The sequence below is a fragment of the Oryzias melastigma genome, linkage group LG9, assembly GCF_002922805.2.
Source record: "Oryzias melastigma strain HK-1 linkage group LG9, ASM292280v2, whole genome shotgun sequence".
Classification (NCBI taxonomy): Eukaryota; Metazoa; Chordata; class Actinopteri; order Beloniformes; family Adrianichthyidae; genus Oryzias; species Oryzias melastigma.
The window spans coordinates 30,022,946-30,049,166 of record NC_050520.1 but is presented as its reverse complement, the minus strand read 5'-3'; the positions used below and the strand labels follow the sequence as shown (position 1 = coordinate 30,049,166).

The 26,221-nt window shown below is 38.2% G+C and overlaps 1 protein-coding gene across 5 annotated transcripts in view; it reads left to right on the top strand.

Moving 5' to 3' along the window:
* Positions 1-8,190: 8,190 nt before the first annotated feature.
* erlin2 (ER lipid raft associated 2) overlaps positions 8,191-26,221 on the top strand; it is a 28,406-nt gene continuing 10,375 nt past the window's right edge. The window contains exons 1-10 of one of the 5 annotated variants that reach the window (XM_036213692.1): positions 8,191-8,301; positions 9,075-9,128; positions 9,243-9,350; positions 14,193-14,274; positions 16,216-16,262; positions 16,375-16,436; positions 16,527-16,652; positions 19,034-19,107; positions 22,646-22,704; positions 24,487-24,838. In XM_036213692.1, the coding sequence (XP_036069585.1) occupies positions 9,244-9,350; positions 14,193-14,274; positions 16,216-16,262; positions 16,375-16,436; positions 16,527-16,652; positions 19,034-19,107; positions 22,646-22,704; positions 24,487-24,823 (894 nt within the window). In that variant the 5' untranslated portion in view covers positions 8,191-8,301; positions 9,075-9,128; position 9,243 and the 3' untranslated portion in view covers positions 24,824-24,838. The other 4 variants (XM_024275867.2, XM_024275869.2, XM_024275868.2 and 1 more) reach the window with 4 other exon arrangements.

The following is a 26,221-nucleotide window of genomic DNA, read 5'->3' as shown; positions in this document are numbered from 1 at the left end:
TTGTTCAATCCTATCTTAGTCAGGAATCTCGGCAGACTTTGTGTTAATCATAAAGAGCCCTAAAACACACAAAAAGGAGCCCAGACTGAGTTATTAACATTCAGGAGCAGCGGAACGTGACTTTCCTGCCTCTGTGATTTGGTCGGCGACTATAGCTCACAGCTGTAAGTTCATTCAGATTCAAACAGCGCTCTAATTGAGCTACTGCAAAAAGCCAAAACAAAAAAAAAATGACTACATTCCTTTATGTCACATTCTTGTGAAGAAAACATTTCTTTAGAGATTTTACAAATGTCCAAGCTGCTTTAATTTAACTCCCAGTAGGATGAGGAAGGAGGGATGTTGGGAAGGGAGTCCAGCGCAATCAGAAGCAAGTAATAAGTTCGCATGTGCACAAACGCACTGCTGCAAGCTCAGCACCAGTGCAGCACAAGACTATTAACTGTGTGTGTTTGTGTGTGTGTCCATGTGTCAAAGAACAGTGATTAATGACCCACAGCCCTGCTTTCTTTAACTTCCTTCCTCCGCAGTCGTGTCACATACATCATCACACGTCACCCTAAGTGATGTGGGCAGACGGCTGAAGCCGCTGCCGCTCGGCCGCGCTGATACAACCAATGCATGCCTTCCTTCTCACAGTCCGTCAAACATGTGCGTGTATGTTTCCACCTTTACGAGAATATTTTAACTTGCAGCATAAACGCCACATATTTCGTTCTTCTACAGTCATTCTCTCAAATGAGTTACACACTTGTGTTTATATATAGTGACAATGTTTGTTTAACACAATTTTAGGGAGCTTAGAAAGACATTTATCTTGAGTTGTATATTTTATTAAACACAGATAAAATGTAAGAGGAGTGACAGTTAAATGTATGAGACTGAAAACAGAGATTTTCAGGGTGTGGAGTGTTTGATGCTTGATTACTGTATGTGGCTTTGTTTTTGTGTTCTTCAAATATCTACTTTGTCACTTTTTGGGTCTTGGGTTTTGTTTGGAATTATCCTGATCTTTTTACTCCACCATTGGCATTCTTTTTTAGGTTTCTGAAAGTCTCACTCTTTGTTAAATAAAACCTATACATTTTCACTCCCAACTGGTCATATATGGACACATGGTTCGGGTCCCCTCCACGTCATTTTTTGACATTTTGGGTGTCCCCAACGTGTCATTTTCTGATGTGCTGACTGTTCCCATTAAATCTGGGTCATGGTATGCAGTACCAGACGTGGAACCAATACCGGGTTAGGGGTCGAGTACTAGTGGAGTCCCGATACCAGACCGGTCTGCATCCACCTCGATCAATGTTCAAACCGTTGACACTTAAAAAGGGCAGCATTCATATGCCACCACCAATTCAAAGTCCTTGATTGGTCAAAGTTCCACTTGGTTTACTGTAACTTGCAACGTGTCTTCTATGGATCTGAGTTTTGCATATAGAGATTCAGAAAAACTTGCGTAACTAGGCGTGAACGAGGAAGTTTTGGATACACAGTCCAAAATATGTGTTTATGGATTATTACATAAACTTTAATAGAAAAATGTCACCTAAAAACATGTTACCGAGGGTGGTGTGAATGGTGGCCGGCCACTCAATCCCAGTGTCTTCACCACAATCAGTGCATTGGTAGCATGTTTATTTGTGAAAGGAATTCATTGCGAGACAGCAATTTTCTTTGTGTGTTATTTATTCCCAACAAATAATTTGAGGATTTGAGGATGATGCATCTTTGTGGGGCGGCCTTGCCTACTCATGTGTCGAAGTGTCCTTGGGCAAGACACTGAACCCCAAATCGCCTCTGATGGTTATAGGTTGGCACCAGTGTGCGAATGGGACAGTGACTGTATAGCACTTTTGTCTTAAGGAAGGTAGAAAAGCGCTATATAAGTGTACGCCATTTACTATTTGTTACACAAGTTATGTATCTTAACACAGATGTGAGGTAAAAACAATAACCCACTAAGCACAGATGAGAACGGCTTCTATTGGATATCCAACACATGAACTGCTGAGCTCACCCCCAGGAACACAGGAACCATGGGTAATTTAAGCCTCTAGCATGGTAATCTGAAGGACTTTCTTCCTGTAGTGTATGTTTGTTCTTCCTGTATGAACCTCTGAAAGAATGGACTTCATAGATAGAGTGAATGGGGTCTTTTTGCAGAAAAGCCAGTCAAGTCAACATGCATTGGATGTTGTCTGGAGCCTTATTTTATTTGGAAGTGACAAATCACACGTTATTAGGCCGGGGTTAGAGTTACGGTTAGGATTTGGGTTAAAATAGGCACCAGCAATGCAGCAATATGCATTTTGGACGCACATATCAACATGTGTGAACATGTATTTCCATCAGATACTTGCAAATAACATTGGCTGATTCTATTTACAATAGGATGTATCTGAGAATGGACCTCTCCAATGTTGATTTGCAGATAGAAAAGTTAATAACAGTGTGGCAGCTCTCCTGACTGTGGTGATGAATATCTGAGATTTAGCAGGACAGATTTGTTTGGTGTGTTTTGTGTCCTCCTCTTCTTTTGGGTTTAAATAAAGCTCTTTAAATAATCCAAGTCCAGGATAGTAGTTGGTGTCATATACAATCCTGTGTGAGAACAAATGACCTAACAGATACGTCGAAGAGGAAATCCAAAAAATAAATCGTAATGTTAAGAAAGAATGTCTATAAAGCCATGGAACAGACTGGTGACTCCAGGGTGTACCTCTCCTTCGCCCATAAGTAGCTGGGACAGGCTCCAGCAACCCCGTGACCCCAAAAGGATACAGTGGGTCAGGATAATGGATTGATGGATCTCTTTTAAAAACAGCAAAGATGGTCAGAATGTGAAATTGGCTTTTATATACAGCTTATGGTTCACAACAGGTGAAACCAATAAGCTGAATGGCAGTGAAGCTGAGAATACAGGAAAGATCAAGAAAAAACTGTCAAAATAAAAGCTACAAATGTGATGTAAAACAAGAACACGATGAAGAGGATGACAGAGAGAAATGACCATTCATTCTGGTGCACATTTCTTCATGTTGTCTGACTTCTATGTGGGTCTGTCACACTAAACCACACACATGGAAACCATGATAAAGAATCAGGACATGTGCTTTAAGGGGGGAGAGGAACACCACATAAACCTGAGCAGAACAGCCCAGCAGCACTCTCATGATGGTTTGGTCTGTACAGATTGACAAATAGCGTTTTGAAAAAGATTCATTTGACATTAAGCTGCTGTGAAAACCACGAAGTTATATATGTCTCTAGATGTTCATGAATTATATAACCCACAAATGTTAATTTAAAAAAAGTTTCTTTGGTTGATTTTGTAATTCAGCAGCGTACCTATGCAGATTTCTAAAGGGAGGTGGTAGTTTTTTAAATGTTGCTGAAGCGCAGGGTGTCCAAATATTACACGATAGAGACAATATAATATACATATTAGAAAGTGCAGGGGGCCACATACTGTTGATTTTAGGACAGGAGCCTGCAGGCTGGTAGAAATTTGAACCTGGTCCGCATTTGGCTCACCAGCCAGACTTTGGACATACCTGTTGTTGAGGTTTGAGGAGTGGACTGACAAGGAATGTTTTTTTCTAGTGGTAATGGGTAATACATACTTGCAGTAATAGTAACAGAACTACAAAATCTCCACTTTATCAACTATATACTTTGAAAGGTATAATTCAGTGGGAAAATTTGGCACGTTAAAAATGAGTTTCTTGTTTTTGATTGATTGCTTTTTTTTTTGATAAATTCGGCGATTGTGACAACTTGAAAGCACACCTATGTGTTACAGGTGAAAAAAGGAGCAGAGAACGCTGTGCTATGTGGCTTAGGTTCTCTGATGACATGCTACCAGAAATAGAGAAGCAAAAGATGGAGATCTAGGAGTAGGAATGAGCTGTGGAAAAAGCAGGAATGGGAAGAAAGAGAGAACGGGGAACAGTGGAAAGCGAGCCAGGCCTGCATGTGTGCTGGTTCCCAGCTCTGTCTGGGCCCTGTCAGCCTGTGATTTATGGCACCGAGACTGGGAGCAGTCTTTGCTGCCAGCTCAGTATTGTTACAACTGACAGCTAATGAGGCTGGACGGGCTTTCAAGCACAGCACTTAACAGAGGCCTCCATCTTCACGAGTCATGAGCTTTCCTCGTTCTTTTCTCCCCTCTCTTTCTTGCTCTCATTTATTTCTTCTTCTTCCAGGGTGGCGAGCTAGCGCAGGATTTCTGGAGGTGCGGGGAGAAAATAAGGCAGGTCGACAGAGATGTATGAGCAGCACTTTGTTGCTACCTCGCTTCCAGTCCCTTCCTCTCATATTAAGCTGGAGGTTTAGCTCATAAACATGAGCGGAGAGGGGAGCAGGGCAGTCGCCTTCTTCAATCCCGGCATAGAAAGCCTGCCGTCTGCGATCATGTGATCTATGTGAGGTTACGTGAACTCTGCAGCCAGGACTGTGGTGTGCGTTACCTTTAACACTTCTGGCTCAAGCTGCGTAGGCCACATTGAATAATCACTACCAGAGTGTGTGGCAAAGCACCCCCTCCCTCTCCCCCTCCCTCAGCCCTGGTTTCATGTCAGTCGTGATTAATGGCACTAGGGCCCCAGTGCGGCTCGCGCTGCCAGCTCCAGCGATGTTCCCTTGATACTTAATGAACTCTGACAAACTTCTTTTTTCTCTTACTCCGTTGTTCCCTTTACAATCCACCGCCACCGCTGCCCCCCCCCAAACCATGTTTAAAATGCATGACACAGAGCTGCCACCGCAGCACCTTGGGGTTAGCTTTGGTCTCCCGTAAGTTTCTCAAGAGCCCACGTCTAAAAATAAAGCAGAGCAGCCAGTTATGTGTCAGAGCCGGGCCTTGTTAGCCTGGATCACCAGACAAATGAGCAGCTCCCAGTTCTGCAGCCAGAACCAAACGCTGCAGATGTTTCCTTTAGACTACAGATTCTGCTTTTTTTCAAATTTTTACCAGATTAATTATTGTGTCACTTTTTTTACTTTCTAACATATTTTGGGGGGGGTTTGTGTAAAATAAAATAAATATTTTTGACAATCTCATCCATTGAGGGTAAAATGTGCAACACAGAAAGAAGAGGCTTTGAAATGTTGATGTGAAAAGTCATTCTGGGCTAACAGAAACTATGCATGGAAATCAAGCAACACCCCAACACGGTCTCTGTCGCCACCTGCTGTTCAACTGAACAACATCAGTGAAACAAATGAGGGAGAGAAGTTGACATTGTTTGCTTTTATTTACAGTCATATAAAAGGAACAAAACCATGTTTTTAACTCTAGAGCACAATGGACTATTAGGGCCTCGTAATGTTACGAGTTTTTTTCTTGTAAATTTACTACTTTAATCTTGTAATTTCCCAGTTACAACTTTTTGTCTCAAAAATTTCTGACATTTAATTTAATTAATTAACAAAAAAAATATTTGTAAACTGGCCCTTATAGTTTGTGGAACTAGAGTACTATTGCCGGGTGATTTTCACCCCAGCAAAAGTATTTACTTGATTTTCCATATGTTGCATTTTTCTGAGTGTCTTGGAAAGTCTTACATGTCCCAGGAATGGGTGGACCAAAGACCAAGTCTCTAATATCATCAATGTTTTATTTTTCTTCTCAAATTCCTAATTTTTCTTTATTTTTCCTATGTCAGCGGTTGACTATGTTTTTATTTTCAATTTTGTTACAGAAACCACCATTGAAAATACAATAAAACTACTCTAATTAATCATGTGTTTTCATATTTTTATACACTTTTATGATAAATACTTTTAATTGGGTACATTATATCCACTAAAAATTACCCAGCAACAGTGATGGTGTAACTTTTTATAGCAAAAGTGTTCTAGGGTCAATGATATATTTTAATAATTATCAGACTTCATGACTGCACAGTGATTAACGCTCTTACCTGACAGCGAAAGGGCCATGGTTCAAATCCCGGCTGGGTCTTTTCAGTGTGGACTTTGCATGTTCTCCTCCTGGATGTGTGGGTTTTCTTCGGGCGCCCCGGCTTCCTCCCACAGTCCAAAAAGATGCTTCAGAGAGGTTATATGATGACTCCATATTCCACCTAAAGAGGATTTTGTGTGTGGTCCTGCAAAAGACAGGTGACCTGTTCGGACTGTACTTTGCTTTCACCCAGCAGTAACTGGATAGGCTCCAGCAACCCCATGACCCCATAAGGGGCTCAGCGGGTTTTGAAGATGGACGGATGGATTAGACTTCATTTTTAACTTCTGTAGAGCTCAAAGCTTTCTAAAATGTGCAATTCTGGTATCCATCATTTATTTATTATTATTATTATTTGGGATATTTTTTATTTATGGGTTTCTAAATCTGCACTAAAGTACCTCAAAACAAACAAAACCAAAACAGAAAAACTTTGACCAAAAACCCAAAAGTGTTCACTTTAAACTTGTGTCATTATCACTTCAGATGATCACTTTTTGAGATAAAAAAGGAAAAACAATGGTTTACATGTAAGTTTTATTGAGGAAAAGTGTAATAATGTGTTAAATTGAAGCATCGTTTGGTAAAAAATTTTAGCTTTGTTAATTTCTGATGAAACATAGCTTCACTTTTTATTATAGCAACCAATAATCGCTATATTAGCATCTGTTTGAAAAGTCTTTATTAATATAAGGAGTGTCCGGTTTTAAATGCACACTTATGACAATTTATCTTTTTGTTTTTCTCCAGTTTAACAAAGAACCACACACCTCCACTCAATCAACAGCAGACCACAGCGCCAGGCATCTGTGGTCAACAGGAAATGACGTCTTCTCCATTCTGGCCCGCTCCTCCTTTACTGTCTCATTTTGTCCAGATCCAGCTGATGGGTCAGGAAATTCTTCACAGGCTGATGAAACCATGATATGACCACTCCAATTTAGTGAGGAGAAATGCGGGTTAACAATGACACAGTAAGTTAGGGATGCCACAAAAGTCTGCTTTTTTTTATTGTAAGGGTGGTGTGAAAAAATGTAAATAAATAGAATTTTTATTAGACTCACAGGTCCAAATGTTATTACAGTAAACAAAACATAATTTATACAGAAGAACAAAAATAAAAGTAATAAAATACTGAACAAATTGAAATTCTTTTTTTAAAGTCCCCCCATCACCTAGAGCAGATGAGAACATGATGTTTTCTCCTCTCAGTCTTAAAAGAGAGATGATAAATCTGTTCATCATTCGTTCATCTGACACAATAAGAAGTCATGTTATGAAATAAAAATGATTATATGCTGAGTGTGTAAAAATCCATGCTTAAAATATAGCAAGATTTGGGGTGCAAATTGATAAGATTTTCTTCTATCCACTTCTTTTTTTAGCATTGTATCACTTTCTATTTTTCATGTTCAGTAAAGTTATGAACATTTAAAACAAAAGCATTATATACTAAATATAAAAGTGCCATAAAATGAAAATACACAAAAAGATGAGCAAAATAAATAACAGGTCATTATTCAGATTGAAAGGTCAATTTAAGAAAAAAAAGCTTGCCCTTGAGGATCTTCACAGAGCTCCCTGGTCCTCTGAGACACCATTGCACAGGTGAGTGACATAACAGTGAAATGTGGCCTAATTATGGACGTAAATTTTCACTCAAAGAAATGATACTAAAATGTCACTGCAGGACCTGTGAGTGAAAGAGACCTGAAAGCTGTGAAGACTTTCAAGAACTAATGTAAGAATTTGAAACTCAATCCTGGAGCTCACAAGTAACAAAGACCTCAAAACAAAATCAGATCATGCAGGATCTCACATCTCAGCAATGGAAAGCTTTACTTATACTTGCTTTTTCTGTATAAGGTAACAGGATAACATTTAATGACTCTCATTCACCCCATACTACTGCATTTATTTGTGATAATCAGTAATAAAGTAATAAAGGAGTAATAAAGGATTTGTGATTTAATCATAATTTCAAACAATGGCAAAATAAAGACTGCAAAGGAATGCTATAAATAAAATTCAGAGACAAGGATTTGTATATAAAACATGATAAATTACATAATTGATCATAATTTCAAGGTTTTTAAGATAATCTTGTCAGAAGTTTTGGGGCAGTTTTCAATGTTTAAAAAAGATTCGATTGAATTTATCTGTATAAAATCTAATGTCTCACGGATTTGGCCAATAACATAAATAAACCCTTCAGTCCACCAGGGGGCGCGCTTGAATTGCTGTAGACAAGGAACACTACATGAAATCAACGCAGAAGAAGAAACTGCAGGTCGCTTATTTCCTGTTTTGTTTCTCCTGAATAAATTTTCCAGGTAAGACCAGATAAATGAGACAGAAACGTGCGTCTGTGCGTTTTATACCGCACACTCTTCGCGTTGTCGCTTAACATCAAAGTAATTTAATACGAAAACTGAGTAAACGGGTCAAAGTTTAGGCAAATTGGATGGTGTTAGGAGGAAATACGCCAAGTTTCTGAGTAGTGAATGGGAGACGTGAAGCATGTTTACTCATGTTTGAAATACCAGACCACTAAAATAAGCGGCTTGCTTTGAGACAGAAAGAGAAAAATGAGTCTAGCTATGCTAGTTTCGTTAGCTATGAAGTCCACCATGCTGAACGTTTATTTAGTTCAAAGTATTTGTCGTTAATGCTGAACCTTTTATTACATTGAATACCGCATTTTATTTGTAAAGTTTATTTTGGTCTCACTGTTCATTTGAATAATGCTTAAAACCATTTACATATGTATCTCGTAATTAAGCTAAATTACCCATAACCACCTTGAATGCCTCACAGAAACGTATTGACAGGCCTACAGCAGCAGGAGTCTCAAGAATTGACGGGCTCCAATTGTGGGCGGGGCTATAGTTGAGCCATAAGGTTCAGCAGATTGTGTTTGTAAATCCGTCCTCCTCAAAGCTGTGGCAGCTCATCTGACTATCAGAGCAATGTGACTGAACCACAAACTGTCCTTAGGTGTTTGTGTTAAAAGTGTGATGGATTGATGTGAGCTCCATCTCAACATTTAGTGTGTGAATCGGCGGAGAAGTCGTTTTTCTGAACTCAAACCTTCTGTGTGTGACAGGGTCAGAGCTGCAGCTGATGCCTGGCTAAGCCTGAGCTGAGAGGAGATAAACGAGTGAGTCTGCAGAGTTACTGCCCAGGGCGCTGACGGTTTTATAGTCACATATTGCAAGAAGAGCGTCTTGAGCTGCTTCCTCTCACCCGCTCTTGTTCCCTCTCTTCTTGTCAGGATGGCGCAGTGGGGGGCCGTTTTCTCCATAATTGCTGCTCTTGGAGGAGCAGCGCTCTTAGCATCTGTGCACAAGATTGAGGAAGGACACACTGGCGTGTACTACAGGTGAGCCTGCATGATGCTGTTTCATCTTCCAGCTTTATCACAATTTTAGAATTTAAATCCAATTGCTTTTTTGATTCTGAATAAACAAAGATTCATCCATCAATCCATCCATTTACTGTATCCCTTCCGGGCTTGCCAAACCTGGCTACTGTTGGTGCAATTTAGAAACTCCATTTAACCTACAAAGCACTTTGTTTGGACTGGGAGAGGAAGCCTGAATGCCCAGAGAAAACAGACGAAGGCACAAGAAGAACATTCAAAGTCCACTCAGTCCACACAAGGCGAGAACGCCAACTACTGTGGCACAAATCTATTCATTTTCTTTCATTTTAATGCTAAAATCAATGTTGTTTGGTTATGAAAAATAGCACGCAGCGGTTTTCATACAACTACTGATTTTAATTAAAAGATATACAGAATAAAAAAATATATACAATCATTTTATTTAAATAAAATTGAAGCATTGTTTTTTTAGACAAAAATAATAATACAACCCTGAAGAAACAAATCCTACATTAGATATGAGAATGTATTTTAATTTTTTTTAATAAAAATATGAATTCCTTTAGTTGTTTTTTTAACATTGTTTTTCACCTTGCCCTTGCTATAGTACTGGCTTGCATAGTGTTAATGAACCACATTCCTTGGTGGAGAGAGAAATGACTTCCCCATTTGGAGCAGGAGAGCAGGGGCACTGCTAAGGATATTTCTCAATATAACTATTGGATTTTGGCTTCTTGTACTTCCTGTTTAGAACCCGAAGGGTAGGGGTCATTCAGTCCAGTCGACGTGTCTAACCTCTAGCCCCCACCCCCACATACTGAGATCTGTCAGTCAGGTTGTCTGTAATCCAGGCCACTAGATTTGACTTTACACTTTTTTTATTTACCCACAAAACATCCAGCTTTTATGAGATTCATCTGTTAAGCAAAGTTCACTATCTGAGGAAATGAAAGTTGATGCAAATCAAACCTGAGAGTATGAATGAGCCTTTAAAGACCCACTCCAATGAAAATAAAATTTTTGGTGTTTTTAACATGTTCTTGTAGCATTTTTCCCATAATGGAGGACATTTATAAAATAATTTAGAATGAAAACTGCGTTTCTGAGTATTACTTCATTCCAGTTTGGGTTGTAAACTAGCAGGAGAGAGTGTAAACAAAGGAGTTCTGGCATATGAATGTATGGCTGCTTATGTGCCAACAGTCCAACCCACAACAGAGAAGTGAATTCTGCTGCTCTGCTGCAAATATGTCCACTGGGAACACTTCTGCGATAGATCAAGATGTAGTTGGAGTGAGACTCTAAAGCTACAGTGTGTTTAAAAAAAAAACAGCCCTGCATTAGGAAGAATACCCAGACATGGATGGAAAGCAACATTTTCATAATAAATTCAGATAAATGAAGATTTGTTGCATGCAAATCCAACAGCCTAAAGCGCAATGTCATGTTTGTGCTGCTGGCAATAATTTATACGGTAATGCCACTAGCATCTTCTGATGAACTTGCAGAAACACGTTTCTCAAACTTTAAACCCTTGAATGGTTAAAAGTGAAAACAACTCTTTATGACCCTGAAAGCAAGTTAATTATTTTTTTTATTTTTTATTGCAAGCCCAATTCCTGAGAAGTCTGGAACAAGATGAATCATGCCTCTGCTGTGCAGAAATTTCTTTCTGGGGTTTCCTACTTAAAATGTCAAAGGATGACATTGTTTTCAGTATATCAGGGAAGCTTTTTCTTTCTGTAACTACAGGCTTTACTTGTGGTTATCTGGTGGTTTTTTCCCCAGATGTTACAGCTCTCATGCTTGCGTCTGTGGTGGATCACTCCTGTTGTTCCAGATAAGATTTGTTGTTCACACTTTCCCACAAAAGTCCTTACCTTTCTGAAATAAGAAAAATCAAGCAGTCATTTATTTATAGAGCACATTTCTGTAGAAATAAACAACTTCTGACTTTCTCCATGAATACGCCACATGATGAAAAGGATGCTGCAATCAGGAATTCTCAGCAAGCTGTGAGAGGCAGCAGCATCAACTTGGAGCAGATCTAAAAGCTAACTCGGTCCAGACGTCTCTGACTCAAGACCAACAAACAAGCAAAGAGCACATTTAATAAATGATAATCAGATAGAATACATTTAAAAAGTAAATCAACAATTTGATTAAGCTACATACACATTTGAACTATTTTAATGATAAAAATGCACTTTAAACTAGATAAATCATTACTTGTGCCATAAGATGAATGCGACTGCTGAAAAAAACTAAAGCTGGTAACTTAAGATTGTGAAGCTGTTTCATTGTTGCTGAAGTAGTTAAATAAGTTAAAGTTTGCTACCGTGTGGTCCAGCTAAAGAAAAATATAACCATTATAAATAAAGTTTAGCCTAAATTACCAAAGGGGTTTATACAAATATACTCCTTGTGTCAGAAGATCCATAAACCCCTATTGTAACAGTAAATATGTCCAACAGAAGAGGCCTTCAGCTCTTATTTGTCTGCTCAGCTGTTGGACAGGACAAGTTAAAAAAAATAAACAAATAAATAATGTTTACTTTAGCAAAACATTTCAATACATAGCTGAAGATGTTTACTTAAAAATCTGTTTAGTGTCAAAGTGAATCCCAGACTGTGTCGGAATTCTTACCCTAATCCCTAACTACTAAAAAACTATGTAGTGCAGGACCAGTGCTCTGGATTTGAAAAGCAATTCGGACGCCCTGCTCACTACTACTACACGGAGAGTATGACGTCACAGATTTCACAACGGGAAAATATAATCAATACAAACATTTTACGACATGTATTTAGGAATTCATGGTGTTCTGGTGATTAAATTCTCGGATGGTTTATAAAAAAAATACATTTAAACCCTTTTTTTTTTTTTTAAATTGTTCAAACACCATGCATTGTAGTCTGTATTCACTAATGTGGTGAGCACTGATACACACTGGTTTTTCAGAAAGACTTCTGGGAAATTTCTAGGGCACTCGATTTTGGAATTGTAGATTCGGACAGCACCACAACATTGTGAACGCACTATATAGTGATAGTGGATGTAGCCTAAATGCCTGAATTACCCTAACGAGCTAGCATAAAGTAAAGCGGCTGGTTGGCTCAGTTTGCTGGGTGTGGGACTGGGATGCAGAAAACCAGGTTTTCCCAGGGGGCACAATGAGCTTGATCCAGTGTGGGTCCTTAGATTAGACCCTTCACGCTCCTGCCTTACTATGTAGCCACAAGGGGCCCAAGTTTGGGTCTCTCGGTGGCGTTCCCCAGCCCGGATAAAATACATGTTTGAGTCAGGAAGAGTAAAACTCTTTACCAAACCATTTACACGTAACATTTAAAACTGATTTGCTGCGGCAATCCCTGATGTAGTGTGCTGATAGATGAATAATGAGCTAGCATAAAGCAAAAACTAAGGTTAAATACCAAATTAACATAAAAAACTAGGAAAATGTCTAAGTTAGCCAAAACAACTAGTATGTTGCTAAATTATTAGCTAAATTAGCTTTGAAAACTTCAGACTTTGCCAAATTAGCTCAACGAGTTAGCATAATGCAAATAACGTAATAATAATAATAATTGTCTAAATTAGTCATTAGAATATTAACCAAACGCCAAAGTTGATTATGAAAAACAATAAATAAATAAATGAAAACAGTAAAAATCAGATCAATAAAATATTGTACATAAAAAAGGTAAAAGATTATATTAAAGTGCATTCACACTATTTGTTAAAAAAAAAATACACATTCAACAAATATTTAAATTCAAAAAGGAAATTGTTAAAATTTGATTAAAAAAGTGGATCTGTAGCTCAGGTTTGAAAGTTTTTCACCTGTCAGGACTGGAGCCCTCAGGCTCTATGACAGGCTGTTTCCACAAAATGACGTGTAGGTTTGAGCTTCGACTTTAAACACATTTTAAAAGGCCACCTCTGGACCACGTTGAAAGTAAATCTCTCAATAAAAGAGGAAGCCGGACTAATGAAACACTGAGGAGCACAAGAACAGACAGAATAAATTCTCGAAACATGCGTGAAGGTAATGCAGCAGCTTTTCAAATGTGAGCCAACTTTCTGCTACTTATTAGCACTTCAGGACCACATAAGACGTTTTATTACACATCTGGTTAGTGAATGTCTATGATTTTGTTTTTCAGTTCTCTTAGTGTCCCAAATTACTCACTAAATTGACATAATTATAAATATTGTCTGTAAACTCTTTTCTGTCTTGTAAATGCTTTGAATTTTTTGAAATTGTGTCACCAGCTTAGCTTTCTTGTTGTTTAAAAAGTGTCTATTTGAAGCTTTAAATCAGTTTTTGGGGGTTTAACATCACAATGAAGTTAAATTCCAGTTAGTTTTTAGCTTGCTGCTTTTTCTCACATGCATTTTTTGTTATAAATGGGTGATTATGGTTGGAAGTGAAAACAGCTTAAAAATGAGATTTTTGATACGTCTATCAGCTCTGCTGTGGCTTCAGCACATGAGGGATGAGCACGTGTTGATTCAAAGCACCATCAGACAGGCTGGTATGGTTATAGACTATGCAACATCTGATTTAATCAGGTTTACCTCTGTTTTTACGAGTTATCATTACTCCTTCCCTTCTGTTTTTGGTCAAAAGAGAAATAAAAAAAATATCAGATAAGAATTCACTTTCCAGAGAATCCAAAGTGTGGAGCTGTTCTCTGATGAACAGAGATAAGTAATGAACTATCTTATTTCGTGTTTATCTCTTTGCTGAATTTCTATCATGCTTTTACTGTGGATGATAGTTGTCTCTTAGCATTTGCTCTGCAAATGATCAGCAGTGTCTATGTGTGACACAGGGGAGGGGCTCTGCTAACAGCCACCAGCGGCCCTGGTTTCCATCTGATGTTGCCGTTCATCACCACCTACAAGTCTGTTCAGGTGAGTCACGCCTTCACTGCTTTTCTGTGTTACCAGTGAAACGTCTAACACAACTGTAGTTGTTTTTACTTTCAAAGAGACAATTCTTCTCATTTTCTGTTTACATTTTGGCTTTGAACCCACAAAACGCACGAGTTAACCTCAATTACAAATAATTCTAAATTTCCAAAGTTGTAATTGCTTCAGAGCAACTGTCCCACATATTAAAGGAGGAGTTTGGTTGTCATGGAAGGAAAAGTTTTATTTTCCTTTCACCTTTTCCCTTCAGGGTATAGCAACGGCTAATTAGCTTGGTCTGATTAGCATATTTGATATATTTGATTTGGCATAGATTTTACATCGGATGCCCTTCCTGACACAAACCTCTGTATTTATGTGGGCTTCACTGGCACAATGAGACCCTGGCTTGAGCCCCCTCCTGGTTACATTTTCATAGAAACAAAAGTAATACTACAAATCTGAGAAGCATGACTAAAATGTCTTGTATTTTAATCTGAATTTAAGCTACTGGCTAATCAAGCCTTAAAGTTTTTTTTTTGTCCTTTTTCAAATTAGCCTGAAAAAGCTTTAGAGATTTATGGATGCCTCCACTTTCCTTTCTGGAGTTTAGTGCAAACACCGAAGTACCAAGCGGATGTAGTTCCTCAAATGACCACTAGGGGCCGGTTTTTAAAGTTGAGCAAAACTCAACTTAAGTGTAGAACATTGTTGAGTCAGGTCAATGCAGCTGTTTCACTTCAGGCTGTTTACTCTTGAGATTCCTATTGGTCGCATCAGAGATCTTGTGTATACATGGTCTGTCCATAGCTTTAGAACACTCGCTTGTTTCCGTTTTTATATGTCAGTGAAATCTTTTGATGCTCAGTTAAGTAAAAAGGATATCACAAATTATGATGTGGAGTTGGAAAAATAAGTCCTGAAATCAATTTATAAATTAATAAAAGAAGAAAAACAACGAGAAGAACAAATATGTATTCTCTAATTTATTAGAAATTATTCTAATTATAATAATAATTCTAGTTATTCTAATTGTATGCTTTATTTCAGGCCAGAGATTCTCCTCTTTTTTCAAATCAAGGTTTTTGCTGTAACAGTAGATTTATTTGATCTATCACAGTCGTAATACAGTGAAAAAACTATTTGGAATAAAAACATAAATTTTCAATGAAGGAAAGCTGCTGCATTGTTCAGTGGTCTTGTGGTAGAGTGTCCGCCCTGAAAGGAAGGTCGTGAGTTCAAATCCCAGCCAGTCATGCCAAAGACTCTAATATTGGGACCTAGTGCCTCCCTGCTTGACTCTCAGCATTAAGGAGTTGGATTGGGGGGGTTAAACCCCCAAATGGTTCCCCTGTGTCTGCAGCTCACCGCTCCTCCAGGGGACGGCTCAAATGCAGAGAACAAATTTCACGCACCTTGGTGTGTGACAATTAATGGGATTTTAACTTTGAGTAATGAGTAAACATAGATGTTTTCATTAAATTAATTGTGAAGTATAACTTAGGTGTTTTTTCATAACATTAAACATTATTTAAGCTGATCATATTTGAGAAAAAAAAAGTTGAATATCTGCAAAAAAGGGATTCATTATTCAGTTTTACTATCTATGCTGCTTCAAGAGGGGAAAGGATAAACTGTTTAGATGTAAATTCCACTTACTGAGAAACTAAGCTGAGAATTTAGTCTCAACATCCTCGTGCTGCTGCTGTGATGGTCTTTGGAACTCATGCCTACATGACACAGTGCAGAGACTGTGCTAGTTTTTTTTTTTTTTTTTAAACTAAAACCTTTCTCGTGTTTAATTCTTTGTACAAATCTGAGATCCATCTGTCTGGTTTCTTTATCGTATGTCATGCTGTGCTGATGGATTCACCCCCAGCTGGGAGTTTTACTGTCAAAGCTCTCTGAACACTGGGAAGTAAAACACCTGCTTTTGTCTTGCAGACAACGCTACAGACGGATGAGGTGAAAAATGTGCCGTGTGGAACAAGGTGAAATGTTCTCTGCAGACTCATGAATTCAGCATTTGCAGTGTGGTCCAAAGACAGTAGAAAAAGATGAGTGCTTTTACATGTTTGCATTGGTGTGATGTTATTCTTTCAGTGGAGGAGTCATGATTTACTTTGACCGGATAGAAGTTGTGAACTACCTCGTTCCATCTGCAGGTATGGAGCATTTTAAAAGTAGTCTCTGTATGTTTCCATGACCGTCTATTGTTGTGTTGTAGCTCAAACGTTTGTCTTTCTTCTCTCCAGTGTACGACATAGTGAGAAACTTCACTGCAGACTATGACAAAGCTTTGATTTTTAATAAAGTGCACCACGAGCTCAACCAGTTCTGCAGCGTCCACTCCCTGCAAGAGGTCTACATCGGCCTGTTCGGTGAGTGTGAAGTACCTGCTAATTAACATGAACGTACTCCCATAAAAACGTATAATTCCAGCTGAAGGTTTACAGATGTTTTCTTTGGAAAGCAGCTGCTGTGCACATGGTGCATTTCTAGATGTGTAAGTATTTATTTAACTCGTAAGAATAAGCTCGGAGGCATCGGTTATATAATGGGGGGATATATTAAATAATAAAGAATAATAATAAAGGACTCTATCGTGCTATTCTACTGGCTCTTATGGGGAGTATATAGGCAAACTGTCTGCTGGTCCAGGAGGTGTGTACAGAAGAAGTCTTCCTTACCCAACCTCGATGGAGATAACTACATGTGTTGTTGGAACTTGTTTTACTTTTAATGATGTTGATCTTGGGGTCGAGAAGTTCTGTGAACTTACAAAACAAGTCACAACTCCAGTTGGCTGAAAGGGCTGCACAACGAACCCAAGGTAAACATCAAGCAAAAACGCATTTGCTGTCTCGATCCAATTCATTCCATATAGTAAATGTTACTGTCAAACTTCAAATCATTTTAGTAAAACCAAATTCAAAATTTCAGTAAATATGTAACAAATGAATCAATTTCTTTGCTTTTGCAACTGATTCTCTATCATCAAAGTAGCGCTCTGGCTTTATCTGTCATTTTTTTTTTATCTCAGCTCTAAGTTTATGTTTGATGTTGCAACTTTAAAACGTCTGCAGCTGTGGGAAGTGCAGAATATTGTTGCATTTATGAAATGTTTGAAGAAGCTGCAAACTCAATATTTCAGATGCTTTGGTAGATTGTTAATATATGGGCACAAGCACATGGATAAACATGAACAATAGTTATTGAACACATAGACTAGGTAAACCCGTCTCATGTATCTGGTCGCTTTCACTGTATTTGTTAGGGAGCAGAATTCATTTCCCACACCACTATGATGGATAAAAGCCAGTGTAAACACTGTACAGAGTAAAGTCACAGCAAAACCCCCTCCAATCAAAAAATAAGACCATCAAACAAAAAAAGTTTCAAGTAATAATTCTGCTGTACACTCTGAACGGAGGCTAACTGAATCCAAAAATCAAGTCCCAAGTGCATTCTACTTATGTGCAGCCTGACTGTTAGAAATGAGGAAATTTAGAGCATAGTTTGTGTGGGCATCCTACTGTGTCCCATGAACACTTAGGTATCACATGCAAACATCATGTGTGCAGCATCAGTAAAGGAGCCGGTCCTCACCCTTTACTAACAACTAGAAAAGAAGTGTCCAAATCCAGGCCTCGAGGGCCGGTGTCCTACATGTCTTCCAAACAACCTGCCATTGATAAAATACCAGAAACCTCAACCATTTATTCACACAACAGGTCATCCTCAGAAAACCACATCCCTCTCATATGAAATACATTTAATATAGTGCCAGATCAAAGATAACCATTATAACAAAACATTATTTGCCAAATTGGCTCAAACAACTGATCCACTAACAGTTGTCCTGGCTGCCCTTTACTGGGTCAACCCAGCCACTTCCTACTTTATAAAGAACCACCCTGATGCCATAGCCACACCCTGTGGTGTCATTCATCACGTCAAACAGAGGAAGTCTGCGGTGTCTCCAGGTTTAGAAGAGGCCCGGTTGACCTTTGCTTGCTGGATGGACTTTAAAACAGTTGCTGCAGCAGAAAGACTTTGATGTGTGGCTTTGTGTGCACTGCCTCACTCTGCACGTTGAAGGGAAGATAACTGCAGCAAGATCATCTGTCAGTTCTGTCAAACAGCGGATTGGGGGGAAATCACAGCACGTTTAGACTGTCAACACAATCATGTCAATGTGGTAAAACAGTCAAATTCAGTGTGTATTACTTTTATTAATGTGATTCTGCCTTTATTATTTATTTATTTCTTAGAGACCCTTTGGAGTTTTTTTGTTTTGATGTTATTCCTGTTTTATATTGACTGTGCCTCAGTGAGATGGGGGTAGTGGTTTTGTTACTGGTTTTGTAGTGGTTTTAAAACTTTCATTTGGTCAGCAAGTGGTTCATTTCCCAGCTTTGGGAAGTTAGGTATCGCCAGTGCTCAGCTCTGTTACTGTACAGACAGTTTCACAGTGCAGCTATGTGACTACACCAAGTCTGAAACCAGTCAAGGTCAAACAAAAAGTTTCCAAAAAGAATATGTGGCTGTGCAAATAAATGTCTGGGGTTTTTTTGTAAACTCAGACACAGTTCCATGTACAACATAGTTCTTCTGTCACTGCCTTCCATGAACAGGATTCCATACTTTATATTAAAGTTTGACTCTGAAATCACTAAATAAATAAAGCTATAAATGCCTATTTATAAGCAAGTGGTAATCTCTTTTGAATAGTTTCAATTATGCTCTTTCCTTTTCACAGACCAGATTGATGAAAACCTTAAGCTGACTCTACAAGAGGATCTAACCTCCATGGCGCCAGGACTCATCATACAGGTACATTCATAGGAAAACCAAAGGGGACTATTCATAAATACAGTGGAGTCAAAAGGTATATATATATATATATATATATATATATATATATATATATATATATATATACAGTTGATCTCTTCTCATCAAGCTTCTTGTTTATTGTAGATTGGATCATCCCAGTCTTGTTCAGTTATACAGTTTTGTCCCTGGTGTCCTTCGACAGCTCTTCAAGTCTTAAGTGGAGAGTCAAATAACAGAGCATCCATTACCACCCAACAATGTTTAATGTTTAATTACTCGTGTTTGATTGTAAAGTTAGGTGACTAACTTTAGGTTTCAGTTGAGTTGGTATTATACACATTTTGTGCAGATTTTTTTCATTCTAGAAACAAAAATATACTTTAATGTTTTTTGATTACATGTACATTGTTTTTTTATGTGTCTTTAGCACAAAATTGCTTTTCAGTATACAGTTGAAATGAGTACAGGTAACATCTATCATAAATGAAAAATAATAAGTTAGTAAAATTAGTTCAATTGACTTTTTCTGCTTTGACACTGTATAGAAATACAGTGGAAAGCAAAAAAAATCTGTTAGGAATGGAAAAATTAAAACTTTTTTTAGCGATTCTTTTCATAGCAAAGCGTTGGCTTTGGGTTGATTATTGCGGTTCAGTATTCTTGCTTTCCAGTATATTTGATGCTGGCTTGAAGAGGCCAAACTGATGGATTGCCCCAGGGTCCTGGTCTCTTTCAGTCTGTACATTATGTCAGCTGAAACATTCTAATGATATACATCTGTTTGTGAGTTACTTTTGTGGTGCCAGTGATCCTTCATAGTCTCTCTCTTACATGACGGACGCTTCATCCGGTTTTCCTAGCTAACAGTCCTGCAGTCTCATATCCTTGTTATAGACATAGACCAGTTCCCTTTGCTATTCAGAAAACACTGGTACTGATTTAAAAAAAAAAGTTGGGATTCATCAATCAAACAGACAAAAGGGGCAACTGTAGCTTAAGGACACTGAATGAATTTAACATGACATTTTCATTGTTAAAAGAAACGCAAACATTTCTTAGAAACACTTTGATGAGCGAGGCTCATTGTTTTGTACCAGCAGGAGACAGTTTTATAGAACTGGACCCAAAAACGTAAATCAAGCTTTTGTTGAACTTTCCCAAAAAAGCTGTCTTGTTTGTTTGTTTACTATGACCTATTTTGTGCATGACTGCTCTCTGTATACAGTCCAGTTCATCTGAGAAATGGTGGATTGCAAAACAGTGCATTTGTTCTCTGACGACAGCTTCATGATTCAGCTGCATGGTGGTGCAGTGGATGGTGCTTTCGCCTCACAGCGAGAAGGCCACGGTTGAATCCTAACTGGGTTCTTTCTGTGTGGGGTTTACATGTTCATGTGCAGGCGTAGGTGTACTCTAGCTTCCTCCCACATTTCAAAAACATGGTTCATATGTTGATTGATTACTATAATATTGCCCCAGGGTGTGACTGTGTATTAGTGTGTTATTGCGTGCCGTTAGCAGCCTGTCCAGGAAGTGCCTGACCTTCACCTAACAGTAGCTTGCTTCAACCGGTTCTGAAAGTGGATGGATGATCTTAAACAGGGTTCCCCCAAATTTTTCTTGTGAGGGCCACGTAGCAATTTTCTTCTCTGACATGGGGCAGGGGTCATTTTGTAGGATAACAAAAGAAGTGTAAAAATTGCAGGATGTGTCTAAACTCAAACATTTAAACTTTTAGAGAAAGCCTCACATAACCGGATAGGAATACAGACTGTAGAAGAGTGGAATGAAAAGTCACACTATGTGGGTCTCAATCGCACAGCTAGACTGAAAAAAAAAAAAATCATGCATCTGGTGTTCAGGGGGCCGGGCCGTGGTTTGGGGACTCCTGATCTAAACCACATTAGGTAAATGAATCTCCGCGAGTTTTTCATTAACAGTTTTATGGTTTTGTAGTCCTTGGCCTTTTAGTAATTACTTTCATCATTTTAAGTTTAAAAAGTTTGTTGTGGATGTGCTTGATTTGTTTTAGTATAACCCCAGCTCCTTTTTCTGTACCCTTTTTTTTCCCCCATTATATTACACAATTATTCTACAACAAACCTGAAACTGTAAAAAAGCCTAAATCCTGAGGAATCTTTTTTTACTGTAAAAATCACAAAAATTAAGAACAAACTGTTGTAAAGTGAGCAGACAAAATAAAAATATATGAATCCAAAAACAAAAAAGAGACGAGGTCAAAACTATGTCAGAAATGAATTTGAAAAGTAGGTAAACGTCCACTAAGCTTTTTTACAGTGTTCCAAGGATTTATTCCAAGAGGGTATCACAATTCTTTTAAACCAAAAAGTAGGGGGTGTGAAAGTGTTTGGGAGAAGTGACAATAGAGTTTCTGACAGGACTGTGTAACCCTTGTGCTATCCTAGTTTACATTAAAAGTGGGGTCATTTGGACCCCACAAAACAGCATGCTGATTTTTTTTTCCAAGGATTTTTTTATCTTTTATCTTCATTGATGTCCGTGGCAAACATAAAATCATGTCCACCTTTGTCATGGGAGGGATCACAAATCAAAATAAGGGTGGGGTCATCTGGACCCTATAAGAAAGCACGAGGGTTAACAAGCTCTTGGAAAGTGAGAAGATCTCTGAGGAAAGGAGGAAAAGTATTCTGGTTTCCATTTTCACTTATACTCTAAAATAATAAAGGGCGGACAAAATAAAAAGCTGGACCATATTAAAAAAATAATGGGCGGCCGCGGTGCAGCGACAGGGCAATCGACCCTTAATCGGAAGATTGCGGGTTCGATTACCGCCCTGCCTGCCCATATGTCAAAGTGTCTTTGGGCACAATGCCTCTGGTGGTTATAGGTTGGTATGGGTGTTGGCAGCGGAACCACTGTCAGTGTTTGAATGTGTGTATGAACGGGTCTGTGACTGTAAAGGGCTTTGGGACTTCAAGGAAGGTAGAAAAGCACTATACAAGTATACACTTAAAGCTAATGAGTCACGCAAATCTTTGGAAGAAGAAGCTGAAGGCTGAGGTGAACATTTGTGAAAGAAAGATGTTCTTTCAGCTCCTTTTTAGTTTCTATGGTGGTGGACTGATGAGGTTAAACGAGGATCTCTGTGGACCATGATGTTTATGGATGAATTGGAATAGTGAGGTTACAGAGATGAAGAAGGTGTAGAACTTTAAGTACTCAAAGGCAACGGAGTGTGGGGAAGAGGTGCAGTGGTGTGTGCAAGCAGGTTGGAAAGGGTGAAGGGTGGTTTCTGGTAAAAAGTGTGACTAAAGTGTCAGCAAGAATGAAAGGAAAGATGTAAACGAGGGGGGTGAGACAGCCATGTTATATGTAGAGCGTCTTGAGAAAGAGACAAGAGTCAGAGCTGAGTAATAGTTTATTTTTTAACTGGGTGAAGGATGATTAGCTGGACAGACTTTTGCTTTCTTTTATGTGTTTTTGGTAATAACAGCTTGTTCCCTCATGCTACGTTTGTGTCATTTTCCCCAAAGTAAATATATGTTTCTTTCAGGCAGTACGTGTCACCAAACCCAACATTCCAGAGAGCATTCGCAGGAACTACGAGCTAATGTAAGTGCTTTCTGTTTTTATCCTTGGAATAATATTGTTCTTTAGCTCACTAACCTGGTATCTGTTGATTTTGCCTCCAACATGGAAACTATCTCACATTGTTTGTTGGGAGAAAGCTGCTGTTTAGTTCACTTACTGTAAAATAAACTATATTAATCAAAGACTGATAGATATTAATTTTTTTTCTTTTGGGTTTGTGTTCATTCATCTGTTTTCACTCGACAAACTAAATCCTGCGCTTGATTTGTTAAGACAGAAAAAATAAATGAATGTGTTATCTTTAAGTTTAGTTCATTTTCTGGTTCTGAACAACATTTTATTTTAAAAACTTCCGGATTCTCTGCACAACATCCGTATTGGTTAAGTGACTTAAAACGGCTACCTGTGTCGCTACACTATGTATGCGATTTCACCGCTCACCCCGTGAACCTAACCTACCAGAAGTGACGTAAGGTTTGCTTGCACATGCGGGGTGAGCGGTGAAACCAATAGAGTTCCGCATACAGATAGCGTAGCAACAACCTGCATGGCTAAGCTAGTAGCCCAAAGCAATGTATGTTTAGGTCAACCGAACGTTAGCATCAGCTGTCCAATGGGAAATCCCATTATACATTAGCATCAAGCTACCGGAGTTTACCATTGTGTTAGATCGATTTCTACTTTTATGAATTGATTATTGTTATATTAAGCTTAGATTGATTCAGATCGATTTTATCAACCCAGCCCTAGAATATATATATATATATATAAAGAGTTCTAAACTCAAGTTTCTTTTATATGTATCTTCCATGCAGAGAAAAAAGTTAGCAAAAACACCTCAAGACCTGCAGCAGGTCCTATTCCTCCCTTTACTTAGAGTAATGAGCGCTGATTTAGAAATAAGCATAGACGAGCATCTGCCAATATCACTCAAGAACTAAGAAATTAGGATTCTATAAAGCAAAAATAAACTAAAAAGTTACTTTAAAAAATAAATCAACGTTTTCCATTATACTAAGATTCCACCAAACTTTTCCCTCTTTAAAGCTGATCTCATGGGTCATATCAAAGACTCTTGGATTTATTAACTAGTTTTAGCCTAGTCTCTGTCATTTTACAAGAAATGTTTTACTGTCCAAATGGGAATTTTTTTTTGACGCTCTGTGACTACTGATCGTATCACTTACAGACCATCAGGGCTAATTTATTCTATTACTGTAAGTTTAAAAATGTCCAAAAACATAAAAAATATGGTTCTTTTTATCCTTCTTTGTATGTCTGCCAGAGAAGTATTTATCTTATGATTTCACCATAAAACCTGTGGGCAGGCCAAAACTTGTGGTTGTAAGTTAGAAGATAATCCATCTGAGCAGTCTTCTCTCACAGGCGTGGAAGCAGCTTTTAGTCTGTTACCCAGCTCTCATTTTACATCCGCTGTCCAAACGGACGGGGCTGATATTGTTTCCAATTTTATGCAGGCGAAACAGAGTTTAGTGTGTGTCTGATGTGCGTGCATTAAGAGTGTGTGTGTAAATGAGCAATGACTTTGCTAAACCCAAAGAATCTTTATAAATAGTTCTTTCATTCTTATGTAACACTTCTCTAATGTTCTGAGTTAGCATTTATCCGGGGAAGATTCCATAAATGAAAACCAAACATTATAGATTTTTGTTTTTCACGCCTTTTCATTAAACTGAAAAAGTCTCTCTGTAGTGTTCCGCTTTTCCCATAATTACATAAACAAAAATTTAAAAATTGACCTTTTAGCTTAATGCTCTCACATGTTTATGTTGTTTTTTTTAGGCTTAATGGCACCAAAATGAGTGTTGAAATCTACTGGAAGCTCTACAGTTCTGTCAGCATCTGGCTTCCATTTAGATGGAGAATTATCCATTGGAGTCCGACTGGTGTTTTGTTTAGTAATAAAATCTACTTGCACTTCACTTGTGTGGTTTTGGTCCATCTCTCTAAACAGGATGTCATTTTCAAGCTGGATTCTGAGTTTGGTGGTGAACTTTTTTCTGTCTCGATGAGGCATACAACTGTTTCTCAGAAACCCTTTCACTGCTCATATTTTGTGACCAAAAGAAAAAATAAATCTTTTAATTCTACATTTGTTTTGGGGCATCTTCTAAAATAAAAAAAGGAAAAACTATTTGAAGATTTTGGGGAGGATTTAAAAAGCTTTAACAACTGTGTTATAATCAAAAATGAAACTATTTGTTTCAGCCTCTAAGCTGTTGCGTCTCTTGTGGGATTGTAACTTATTCCACTGTGGAAAATATTCCCAGCTCATCCAAAATAAATGTTTTCTGAGCCTTGAAGTCCTTTCATGGAACCAAAATGAAAGCAAAACTCAGATCCTGTTGGAGTTTCTTCCATTTTACCATCCTTAAAGATCTCTGAAACTGAAACCTTTTTTCGGGGGTTTTCTCTTACTGAACTGAAATCTGTTTTTTCCTACTCAGTTTTCTCAGGAATACCTTTTGTTTTTCTTCCTAAAACTTTCCTGTGCAAGAAGCCAGAGAACAGCCCTGCAGCATTTTGCTCCTCGTCTAACTGTGGACATTGTGCTTTGATTGAACACAATGCAGTCATTCACAAGCACCCAAGGTCAGCTTAAAAAGAAGCAGGTAAAATGACACCGTGTCTCAAAAAGTTAAAATACATGTTTAAAACTGGACACAACGAAATGACTAGAACTTCTTGGGTAATAAAAGAAAAAACCTGCAGTGGTCACTGGCAAACGTTAAACTACCAAGTAAATTAAAAATAAATGCCTAAAACAACCCAATAAAATCAAATGCTTTACAGAATAATTAAAATATTAAAAAATACAAACAAAACAGTCTGGACATGAATTATAGAAAACCTGGAAAAGATGGAAAATAACTTGTGGAGCATCTTCACATTACCATCACAGGTGTCTACAATGTTAAAATTTAGAGGGTGATATGTAATCTTTGTGCTGTACAAGTCTGTGGCGTGTGCACACTAAACATAGAGCAGAAATCACAAAAAAGAAAATATAGTCAGAAAAAAGCCAAATACTTATTGACGGTTCCTTAGCAGCTCGATGATCCTGTGACTTCAGCTGCTCATATTATTCACAGGTTTCATGTCCATGGGACCAAAGCCAAGCTCCATGGACATCAGAGACGGATACTATGAATATGAATTATGACTAGAGACTGAAAAAACAGTCGAGGTGAACTCCATGGTCATTGAGCATCAGTTTTTAAGTGGACCTTATAAGAACATGACCAAAGCAGTGAAAAGTGAACCATAAACCTTTTTTATTCATTTTTTTAATCTTCTTGAAAAATCTCCTGTGAGATAAAGATTAAACCCATTTGCACCTGACTTTATTTCCAGCTTAAAAAAAAATAACTTTCAAGTCGAAGCTAAATGAAGGTCATTTTGGAGCTGAAGTGGTTTGATGGAGATTTCCTTCAATATGCGTCAAGGGGTTTAGGTTCATCTGCAACTTTGTTGTAGCCTGTCTCTGGTGAACAACATGGAGGAGGTCCAATTATGA